Here is a 12,077-nt window from a genome sequence, read left to right on the forward strand (position 1 = left end):
GTAGGCAGGGACATTACTGGATATTCTTGTGTAATTGCTACAGAATAATTTATGTTATACTTTGTTATTGCTACAGAAGAATATTTATTTTATTATTTTACATTTACAATTTTTCCCCGGGGACCCTGTGACACCCCATTGAAGAGCCGTAGGCTGGATCTCTTAAGATCTCACTGTCAGGTTTGTAAGGCCATGTTACTCCTAAATTTCTATCTTGTTAGAAGAGAAGATATAAAACAAAGTTCTAAGCTAATCGACCTTAGTGTTCTCCTTTTTTAAAAAGAATCGCTAAGAGAATCGAATCGTTAAACAGAATCGAAAATGGAATCGGAATCGTGAAAATCTTATCAATACCCATCCTTACAGCTGACTGTGACTCAGTGTGTAAGTGATGATGTTAGATATTCAGGCAAATGAAAGTGTTTGAATTTAAAATGGTTGTAACATTAGTCCATCCCATCCTTCAACAGCTCACAATACATCAAAGTCCTCTTGGAACATGTGCTCTTATTGTGAAAACCTGCCTCCCTCTCCGTCAGAGGTGGAGCCCTGACTCCTTCCTGTCTGTCAGTGTAGCAGGTTTGGACTTGTTGGGCTGAAGCTGAAGTTCAGTGAGGAGCTCAGACGTGAGAACAAGAGGACTCACTTGCAGAACTTCTATCAGACACTTTAAAGGTTTTTTCATGGAAATAATTCAGGACCCACAGTGGGCCCACAGACTGTGAAGCCTTTGATTTATTATTTATTGCTGCAGTCAGTGGAACATTTAGAAAATAATGATGAATGTCATGGAAACATTTTTGAACTGATTAAATCTAAATGAATGTATAAAATCAGCATCAAACAAATGATTAAAGAAGAGCAGTTATTCACTGTAGTGAGACAGGAAGTCAACGTTTTCAGTTAAAACAAGTAGAAGAAGAAACATGGAGCTGTTAAAGTGTAACACGAGTTTGTCATGAAGATGTTTCCTGCTCTGCAGCAAACTGTTCACTTCAGTTTGGATTAAGGACACAGCTCAGCTAAAAACAGCTTCCACTAACAGTGTTTCTGTGATCTGCAGTGGAACCAGTTTAAAGTGTCACTACAATAGAAACATAATTTTAATGCTGCTCTCGGTAACAGGACAGAAAGCCCCCAACAAACATTTCTACATGTTTCTAAAGTCCAGACTGCATTTCTGCTTTTGTTTCATCCAAACTTCCTCATGAATACCTGTGTGTTTGGTTCCTTTTTTAAAGTTTTACTTCACTTTCCTGAACTCACTGTCACATGATCATCTCCAGCACAAACAGCACAAATCTGCCGCTCCATATTTCATGGCAACTGACTCAGAGCTGGACCAACAACGCCGAGTGGAATGAGAGCAGGTTTGAATTCATTTTTAATCTCAGACATTAGAGGCAGTTAAAAGTTTCACCTGCTTCTGTAACTGAAAGCACACGTGATGTGTCGGTCGCGAACGAAACGGCTCTTGATGCCGGATCATTGACGTGAACGACGCGAGACATAAGGAGCTGTGTTTTCTTTTTTCTTTCTCTCACCCTCTCTCTCTCTCGCACTTTTTTTCCGCTTCACTCTGCATGTGAGCCTTGTGCTTTGCGCTGAGCAGAGGGGGGAGGGGCGGTAGTTACACTCTCAGTAGCAAAGGAACAGAGCCAGAGAGAGAGAGAGAGAGAGAGCAGGGCCAACAACGTCACATTAGAAAGGTATAGTAATCATCCACAACTATTTTCAGTTGCAGATGATAAAGGATTCAGAAAGTTTATTCATGCAGGTCCATATGACAGAGAATGTTTTGTTTTCATATTATAATTTATATTTAATTGTGTTGTGGTTTGCAGTGTTTTGTGTTGTTTCACTTTGAATTTGTTTAAAAGGAAAAAGCTGAAAATTTAAATAGTTAAAAGTTGAAATGTAAATAGTTGTTTTTTGTATTTTATGATTTATTTATTACATTTTATGTGAATTGAATAAATAAAAGTATATTTACGGTGGCCCCTACAGACAAAGCACGTACAAACTTACAGGCTACACAAGCAAGGAAGTACCAACCACCAGATTTGGTGTGTGGTAGTAACAGGTAAATTAATTTTTTTTTTTTTATTATTTAAATATACATGAGTGCTTGTGTATAAATACACAAACCATACACATATGCTTTCAATTGTGTAATTTAAGTGATCTAGTAGCTCTGCTTTGGAAGTTCAGTTAACGTTAGAAATGTGTTTTGGTATAAACATATATATATGTTTATATATATTTATATATAAACATATATAAATAAAACCACCTTTTTTACGTTAGTAATTCCTTTTGTGCATAATTTTATGTTATTGTTAATAATAAATTAATTAAAGCAACCAACTACCCGAACCTGAAGAGCCGGCTTTAGGAGCCGAGCTGAGCCGGTTCTCTAAAAAGAGCTGGAAATCCCATCACTAGTCCAAACAGCAAATGAATTGCGCATGAGCGAAGCCGCTGCTCCCGCACTTACTGTAATGCAGTCAGTTCTTCTTTTACTGTTATGCTGTTTTTGGATCACAGGGTTTAAACATAAACACACACACAGAAAGTAACTCCACCAGAGCACCTATTTCGGGTCACTTTTGCCGGTCCAAGCCCAGGTAAAGGTGCAGGGTTGGATTTGTGACGTTAAAAAAAACAATAATTGCTAAAAGAAATTTAATTTGTAGTTCTAAATAATTTCTAAATGCATTTAGGGTATTTTTTACTCACTTTATGTCTCTTCCACGATGTTATTTGTCTCTCCAACAACGTAGGTTACAATTACATTAGCATGACCAATTATGGAAATTATGCGATGATGTCATTTGGCAACTTTAAGGACAGCCAATAGCGATTTTCCTTACTGGGGAGTTGGCAACACTGCGCACCACCGCCCTCTCTCCTTGCGCTCTCTCTCTTTTTTACCTTTTTCCTTCTCCACCCTGTGTTACCTTCACACACCACATCCCCGTAGGAAATTACAGTTCTCACAAGCAATTCACAATAAAAGAAAGATAACTCATTTTAAACAATGCAAACGTGTTTTAATCATTTTACCTGAACTTTGATCTTTTTAACAAACAACAAATTTAAATAGATGAATTTTACTCTTTGATATTTTTGTTCTTAGACTTCACTTATCTTTTACTATTTATGCATCTTTTTAATCCGAGTCACAAAATGCATCCTTGAAGGGCAGCCCCTGAATTGGGATACATCCAGAGCGTAAAGAATGGATGTTGTAGGAGGTGTTTCTGAAATGAAGAGGCTGAGTGTCTGTAGGACTCCAGCTGCTTCAGCAGATGTCTCCTTTGTGCTTTGCTTCAAACACAGTGTAGGTAGGAACTTCCACTCAGTTGTTTCAGGTTTTGCTGGATGGAGGAGCACAAATTGTTTAGTGAGTGTGATATTCTGGATTAGGGTCTTTGAAAAGATCAGGACAGAAGGACGTGGATACGTGCTTTATTGAACAGCAGGACATCACACACTAACTTGTTGTTTTCTTAGCGGTGCGCAAACTACCCTTTTTGTTATATGTTGGTCAACCAAGAACTAGCCCTGTAACATTTTACCACTGGGGGGGAACAATTCACTCTATTACAGTGAGCATTTGAAATGGCCATATGAAAACAGCATAAAGTAGGTTTGACTTTGATTTGTATGAAACTAGTGTGATGTTGTAGAGTGAGTGCGTCATTTCCAGCATGTGTTTTCAGCCCTGAGTGGCTTTAAGTTGAAGTTGATCCTCATGTGTTTGTCTGCTCTAACCTAGTTATCCCATCATCAGATAATTATACTGTAACTTTGATTACTATACATTTCTTCTTGGTGCCAAATTTCTGACTCTAGTTCAGTTTTAGAAACCTCATGTTAAACTGTGCAAGTATATATGAAACTCCTGATAGAACTAATTTGAGTGTTCATCTTTGTCTGGCACCTTGTCCTTTTATTTTCTTTATTTGATTTGTCTTTGTTTTTTTAATAGACTTGTCTAAAGATTGCAATCCCTCTTTGCTTTTTGGGGGGTTTTTTTTGACAGTTTGTTCGATTCCAGGAGTTTCTCTTTAATTTATATATTAACAGCAGTGTTATAGGTGAAAGTACATTAAATAAAATATACCTATGACCACTATAGGTTATTGTTAACTAAATGACACACTTAGTTCTAATACAACTCAGGTTTAATGATCTTTTGACATTTTTAGGTCAGTTCTTGTCACATCCCATGACAAGAATTCATTATTGATTCTTTATCATTAAATATATGTCATTCCCATCACAGAGGAATCCATCCACAAAAGTCACTTCTAAGTAAATCCTAAATAAACCAGATTAAATTTGTAATCTGCTCTGAAATATACTAAATAAGTAAAAAGATGTGTTAAGACTCACCATTTACATGTCGGCATGTTTTACAGATCAGAGATGGAGAAGGCCTTACCAGTTCAGCTGCTTGAAACGTTGAAGAATTTGGGAGAGGAGGAGCTGAAGCTTTTTCACTTTTACCTGCAGTATGAACCTGGAGGTGAATTCGTCAAAATCTATAAGAGCCAGCTGGAGAATGCAGACAGGCTGAAAACTGTAGAAGTGATGGTGCAGGCGTATTCAGACCATGTGATGGAGGTAGCGATGCAGATTTTAGAGAAGATGAAAGAAGGTCAGTAAAAGAAAAAAAAAAGACACATTAAAAGTTCAGTGCAGCATTCAGAAACAACAACAAATTGTATTTTATGAAATGTGTTAAACTTGTACCTTTTTAGTTTGACTTTGACTTCTTTTCTCCTCAAACGATGTAGAAATGTTATATTTACATCATTTTGAAGCCATGATGGTTTTCATTTTTGAAAAGACCAGCTCATGATTCAAGGTGCACTTTCCTCCAACAGGAAGTCCCTCAGCACAGAAAGCTTCATCACTTTCATCAGAAGGTAAGAATTCATTAGTTAGTCTGTAGTGACTAAGAAAAGATAATCGTAAGATAAGATAAGATAAGATAAATCCTTGTTTGTCCCACACGTGGGAATTTTTATGGGTCACAACAGAAAGAACAAGTTTAAGAGCAGTAATCACAATACAATAGGATAAGATAAAATAGAATAACAGACTATATAACAACAATAACATACTATATACAATAGAATGAAGTACCAACAAAATAGACTAGAATTTTCTGTTATAGTAGGAAGAAAAAAAATGCAGTTGGTATTGCACATAATATTGCATATAAGGGAGACTGGGCAAAGGCTATCATGGTGTATTGGATGCTTGTGTCTGTCTGCACATTCATGGTCATCTGCAGAGACCATGTTGTAGTCCGACAGCAGTTGGAAGGTAAGACCTGCAAAATCTCTATGTCCCACTGAAGGAGCTGCTTATTGCTGTCAGAATATTCTGCATTGGGTTGCAGATGTTGTCCAACATCCTAGAACAGAGCTGGCCCTCCGGACCAGCCTGTTCAGTCTCTTTCTGTCCCACGCAGAGATGCAGAATTGCTGCCGCCCCAGCAGACCACACCGTAAAAGTTAGCTGAGGGCACCACAGAGTCATACAAGGTCTTCACTCCAAAAGACCTGAGCCTCCACAGCTGTCTACAGGCTCAATGTCCATACCTTGGGTGTTCAGTGGTTGCAGTGGAGGATGTTTGTGCCTGCGGAAGTCTAGCACCAGCTCCTTGGTTTTTTCCACTGTTGATCTTGAGATGGTTCTACTGGCACCAGTCCACAAAGTCTTGGGTCACTTCTCTATACTCCCTGTCGTCCCCATCAGTGCTGAGGCCGACTATTGTACAATGATCAGAGAATTTCTGCAGGAAGCACTGGGTGGCGTTGTGGGAGAAGTCTGCAGTGTAGATGGTGAAGAGGAACGGAGCCCGAACTGTTCCCTGTGGGGCCCCCGTACTGCAAACGGCCCTGTCCAATACACAGCCCTAAGTTCTGACATACTGTGGTATCCATGCAGCGAAGTGATGGTCCGCTCCTGGGTTTTACAGCTTGTCCTTCAGAACTGTGGGAAGAATGGTGTTAAAGGCAGTGGAGAAATCAAAGAATATGATTCTCACAGTGTTCCCAGCGGTCTCCAGGTGAGAGAGGGAATGATATAGGATGTGAACGATGGCATCATCATGAGCTCGCCAGGAGCTGAAGCTGTGCCAGGACCATCCACTCCAGGGTCTTGATCAGTTGGGATGTCAGAGCCACCGGCCTGACTGTTGAGCTGTTGAGGTCCTAGGGACGTGGAGTCTAATTAGGGAGCAATCTCATGAATAGGTCCTTAGAATGTGACGTTTATTCAGCAGGAGTGAAAAGTAATGCATGATCATTGGGTTAAACACTGACAGTAAATGAGGGGGAGGTGGCCCAGAGACACAAACAGACGGTATTGAAGAACCAGTGCTCATACAGACATTATTAACTTTATCCACAGAGAAGCTTAGAAAGTCATCAGTCTCAGATATAGAGGACACGGATACTTGGGTGGACCATGGGGGAAACAATAGAGTTTATGGAGTCAAACAGTACCTTGGAATTTCTCTTGCTTGATAAGATTAACTGAGAAATATATCCTGATCTGGCTGTTTTTATGGTTTCATGCAGGGAAACCCAAAGTTCCCTAAGGTGGAGTCTGTGAACTTTAGGTTTAGTTGATTTCCTAAGGTGTTCTACTTTTCTACAGATTCTTTTGACCTTCCTTACGTCATCATTTATCTGTGGACGAGCTCATTTTGGGGCAGCAATGACAGATTTCATAGGTACCACCGAATTTAAAATCTCCAAGCAGTGATTGTTGAAGCACTGTGTAGCAACATCAGCATCAGTGCAGCCTTCAAAGCAACATCCTGATTTATGAACCGCTTATGGAACATGAGATTAGAAGATGGTGTGTACAGAGGGAAGCTAAGAATAAAAATAACACCGGAATGGTCACTCACTTGTACGTCCTTAACACAGACATTAATTATGTCTAAGTCAAGAGAAAACACGAGGTCCAAGGTGTGGCCTTTAACATGGGTGGGTCCAGAGACATGCTGAATAAAATGAAAAGAGTCTGTAATGGATAGAAAGTCAGAGGCCTATGCTACAGCTAAGATCATCCATGTGAAGGTTGAAATCCCCAATCATTAAGACCTTCTCAAGTTTAATAATCGAACATAAAAAGTCCGTAAAATCTTGAATACAAACACCAGTTTGTTTTTCTTGTGACATTACCAAAAAGTTTGATGTGTCACATGGCCCTCTTCCTATTGAAAAAACAAAAGTTGTATTCAAGATGGGGGACTTCTTAATGGCCACCATGGTCACCACCCATCTTGAGGAGTTTGCCCCCTCACATATACTAATGTGCCACAAATAGGACTTTAATACCACCAACCATTCCCATGTTATTATGGTGTATCCATATAATGGCCCACCCTGTACAATGAGATATATCTGATGAACCAACCTAAAGAAGCTGACTCAAAGGAAGGGAAAGACTCAGAGTCCATAGCTCTGCAAGTGAAACTGATCTGGTGAATGGTTACTAGACCACCACCAGGGCGGTCCAAACACAGAGTCCCGATGAAGTGACAGTCGAGTGGGCAGAGCTCATTAAGGTGGATAGATTCATTCTCCCGCTGCCAAGATTTAGTAAGAAACAGTGAATTCAGTACAAATGATTTGTAGGCTATGGAGCAAGCATTCAGGAGAGCAATCTGAAGCAGAGGTGACAGGCTGACGTCATCAACAGCTGATTGACGGGGAATTGACAGCAGACACCTGGAATGAGGACTTAGTCTCCCTGTACCTCTAGCTGTGGGAATTGTGGTCATGTAGAATGACAGGCCAAGGTGAAAACTCCCACATCTCCAGACATGACACCGATCCCGGTAATTGTTCTGTTTGCCCGTGATTGAATGATTGATTGATTGATTGATTGATTGATCATACTTTATTCATCCCGAGGGAAATTGGGTTAAGGCTGCCAGCCATGCCAGCGCCGTCTTACCCTTCCGACCATACATAAATTACACAAACATCACATGGGGAAGGCAGGTCAGAGAGGTATAACATGGAAAAAGCACCACATGAGGAAAGATAAGGAGAAAAAAACAACTTTCCCCCAGACTGACCTCCAACAGGGAGATCAGTTTAAGAACAGAAAAAACCCCACCTCTGCACATACCACATGAAAAAACTCTTAATACACCAAAGAAACACATGACAAGCAACAGGGGTGGGTAAAGGGTGAGAGACAGCCAATGTAGACAGTGCATCCGGGCCTGCAGCCTGTGCGCTGGTCTCCTTGATCCACCGTCAGCATCGGAAGGGAATAAGCGTCGAAGGCGTTTGGAGGGGGAGGGGGGATGAGTGTACATCTGCATGTGTATATATGTCTGTGTGTGTGTGTGTGTGTGTGTGTGTGTGTGTGTGTGTGTGTGTGTGTGTGTGTGTGTATGTGTCCAGAGTTCAGCTGAGACAGTGTCCTTCGCCCTGCCAGGCTAAGTAAACAGTCTTCCAGCCAACCCAGGTGGCCTTGCATAGAATGGGAAGAACAGTCTAAGCACAGTCTATTATCAGGGTGTTGTTGTTCAGCTCCAGCCTTGAGACCGCAGCTGGCGCCGAAGGGGTCTCTGCATGAAGTGATGGTGGTTTTTACTTTAGTGCGAACAACTCATATGAATTTCAAAGCTGTTCTAACAGTACACTGGTCTCTCAATCTCCCGTTGGAGAGCCGTGAGCTTCTCCATGATGGTATCAAACTTACGCTCTGTGATGTTGTCATTCTTGTGCTCAGAGGTCTTGTTCTGAGTATTCACGGCAGCCATAAGCTTCTCCAAGATCTTATCCGTGCTGCACTCAATGAGCCCATTTTGAGAAACTCATGCCTCGTCCCATCATTTCAATCCCAGCGGGCAGCCTTGTGGGGGTTTGAACAGCCGGTTCCACTTTCTTGATTGGACTGGTACCAAATACTGGAGACGTTCTCTACCATGGAGCAGAAGAATTCCCCTCTGTCGGGTGTGTTTCCTTTTAGCCTACACACCAGCCCTACAGCCCCTTCTAGACGATCTTCTTAACCTTGTTCTTGCTCCTAGGTTTTTGCTTGCAGCTAAGAACAGGTACAGGTAGTCGGGAGAGGGAGGAGGGCGGACAAACGGTGGAGGGAAAGCCTGGTGGTAGCTCTGCCAGCTGTCAAAAGTGTTTTTCCAAACATACTTTGATAGTCAACAAACTTTGTGAACTGTAGATCCGAGTAGCAAATAGACCATGATATATCACAGCTGAGATGACAAGATAAAAAACAATATATTGAAGCAGTCGACAAACACACGGAGCAGCAACAGCGGCCAAGCCGAACACAGGCGCCATGTTGCCACCCCCCTCCCCCCACCAAGGAATTCACAACAAAAGAATGATTACTTATTTTAAACAACGTCAACATGTTTCAAACCATTTTACATGAACTTTGACCTTTAACTAAATAACAAGATTCAATAAATCAATTTATCTCTTTGCTATTCATATTATTAGACTTCACTTGTCTCTTGCTATTTATGCATCTGTTTTTACTTGGGTTACACATATATACCTAAAAAGGGAAGCCCATCCACACTTTGTACCATTTTTTAAAAATGAAAATAAGACATGGTCGAGTAGAAGGCCTAATTTGATGTGAGATTATTTGACTGAAATATCTGATGAGATTTAAGGTTAGGTTATCATAAAGATGCAAAAAAATAAACAATTAAAAAACAGTTCTTGAAACTGTTTAAACTGACAAATCATCTTATCTGCTGTGTTTAATTCAGAGGTTCTTCAAAAGTGTCGGGGTAAACTTAAATCTAAGCTGAAGAAGAAGTTCCAGTGTGTGTTTGAGGGGATCGCTAAAGCAGGAAACCCAACCCTTCTGAATCAGATCTACACAGAGCTCTACATCACAGAGGGAGGGACTGCAGAGGTCAATGATGAACATGAAGTCAGACAGATTGAAACAGCAGCCAGGAAACCAGACAGACCAGAAACAACAATCAGACAAGAAGACATATTTAAGGCCTCACATGGAAGAGATGAACCAATCAGAACAGTGCTGACAAAGGGAGTGTCTGGCATTGGGAAAACAGTCTTAACACAGAAATACACCCTGGACTGGGCTGAAGACAAAGCCAACCAGGACATTGAGTTCATATTTCCATTCACTTTCAGAGAGCTGAATGTGCTGGAAGAAAAAAAGTTCAGCTTGGTGGAACTTGTTCATCACTTCTTTACTGAAACCAAAGAAGCAGGAATCTGCAGCTTTGAAGGCTTCCAGGTTGTGTTCATCTTTGATGGTCTGGATGAGTGTCGACTTCCTTTGGACTTCAGCAACACAGAGAGTGTGACTGATATTACAGAGTCCACCTCGGTGGATGTCCTGCTGATTAACTTCATCAGGGGAAATCTTCTTCCATATGCTCACTTCTGGATAACCACACGGCCTGCAGCAGCCAATCAGATCCCTCCTGACTGTGTTGGCATGGTGACAGAGGTCAGAGGGTTCACTGACCCACAGAAGGAGGAGTACTTCATGAAGAGATTCAGAGATGAGGAAAAGGCCAGCAGGATTATCTCCCACATCAAGACATCACGAAGCCTCCACATCATGTGCCACATCCCAGTCTTCTGCTGGATCACTGCTACAGTTCTGGAGGATGTGCTGAAAACCAGAGAGGGAGGACAGCTGCCCAAGACCTTGACTGACATGTTCATCCACTTCCTGGTGGTTCAGGCCAAAGTGAAGAAGGTCAAGTATGATGGAGGAGCTGAGACAGATCCACACTGGAGTCCAGAGAGCAGGAAGATGATTGAGTCTCTGGGAAAACTGGCTTTTGATCAGCTGCAGAAAGGAAACCTGATCTTCTATGAATCAGACCTGACAGAGTGTGGCATCGATATCAGAGCAGCCTCAGTGTACTCAGGAGTGTTCACACAGATCTTTAAAGAGGAGAGCGGATTGTACCGGGACAAGGTGTTCTGCTTCATCCATCTGAGTGTTCAGGAGTTTCTCGCTGCTCTTCATGCCCATCTGACCTTCATCAACTCTGGAATAGATCTGCTGCAAGAACAAGAAACAACCTCCATGTGGTCTAAATTATTTAATACACCAAGACTAAAATCTCTCCACAAGAGTGCTGTGGACAAGACCTTGCAGAGTCCAAATGGACACCTGGACTTGTTCCTCCGCTTCCTCCTGGGTCTTTCACTGCAGACCAATCAGACTCTCCTACGAGGTCTGCTGACACAGACACGAAGTAGCTCACAGACCAATCAGGAGACAGTCCAGTACATCAAGAAGAAGCTCAGTGAGAATCTGTCTTCAGAGAAAAGCATCAATCTGCTCCACTGTCTGAATGAACTGAATGATTGTTCTCTAGTGGAGGAGATCCAACAGTCCCTCAGATCAGGAAGTCTCTCCACAGATCAACTGTCTCCTGCTCAGTGGTCAGCTCTGGTCTTCATCTTACTGTCATCAGAAAAAGATCTGGATGTGTTTGACCTGAAGAAATACTCTGCTTCAGAGGAGGCTCTTCTGAGGCTGCTGCCAGTGATCAAAGCCTCCAACAAGGCTGTGTAAGTAAATATGTTTGTTCTCACTGAATTTAATAATTGCCAGCATTTACAGTCAAATGCTATTTGGTGAAAGTCTTTGGTGTCTTTTGGACTTTGTGTTTTTGTTTGTTATTTTGATTTGTTTGTTTATTGTATTTGTCACACTTAAATGTTTTGGATCATCAATGAAAGCAAAGTACAAAATGCAGTTTTTCTATCCTGATTTAGGTGAGCTACAAAAGCTATCCAAGCTGCATTCATGTAAAAAGTAATTCTCCTTAAACCCAATAACTAGTTTCCCCACCCTTGATAGCAAGAACTATGAGAAAAAACATGCTAAAAATATAAATCTGTGGATACGGGCCTCAAATGAAAAGACTCTTTAAATGAAGCGAGTGCGTTTATTTACAGTGTAAAAAGACAACAAAGTGCAGACTGTCCTCTGTGTGTGTGCTCTAGGTGAGTTTGAGTGTCCCTGACTCTCGTGCAATATTTTCTATGGGT

General features: G+C 41.3%; 1 protein-coding gene across 2 annotated transcripts; it reads left to right on the top strand.

Annotated features, from left to right (window-relative positions):
• Positions 1 to 318: 318 nt before the first annotated feature.
• Positions 319 to 11,783, top strand: LOC120741641 (protein NLRC3-like). Of its 2 annotated transcripts, XM_040044617.1 has the most exons (5): positions 1,289 to 1,370; positions 2,008 to 2,083; positions 4,428 to 4,666; positions 4,896 to 4,937; positions 9,797 to 11,783. In XM_040044617.1, the coding sequence occupies exons 1-5, from the start codon at positions 1,361 to 1,363 to the stop codon at positions 11,596 to 11,598; spliced, it is 2,169 nt and encodes a 722-aa protein (XP_039900551.1). In that variant the 5' UTR covers positions 1,289 to 1,360; the 3' UTR covers positions 11,599 to 11,783. The 2 variants fall into 2 exon arrangements, with proteins under 2 accessions (XP_039900550.1, XP_039900551.1); XM_040044616.1 differs by lacking the exon at positions 2,008 to 2,083 and having other exon boundaries at positions 319 to 1,370; positions 9,797 to 11,782.
• Positions 11,784 to 12,077: the final 294 nt, after the last annotated feature.

Source organism: Simochromis diagramma, unplaced genomic scaffold, assembly GCF_900408965.1.
Source record: "Simochromis diagramma unplaced genomic scaffold, fSimDia1.1 OVJJ01000120.1, whole genome shotgun sequence".
NCBI lineage: Eukaryota > Metazoa > Chordata > Actinopteri > Cichliformes > Cichlidae > Simochromis > Simochromis diagramma.

Coding starts and splice junctions, on each gene's coding strand:
- LOC120741641 (XM_040044616.1), top strand. CDS start 1,273: ATGATCATCTCCAGCACAAACAGCACAAATCTGCCGCTCCATATTTCA. Junction 4,667..4,895: donor TTTAGAGAAGATGAAAGAAG/GTCAGTAAAAGA, acceptor TTCCTCCAACAG/GAAGTCCCTCAGCACAGAAA. Junction 4,938..9,796: donor TTCATCACTTTCATCAGAAG/GTAAGAATTCAT, acceptor TGTTTAATTCAG/AGGTTCTTCAAAAGTGTCGG.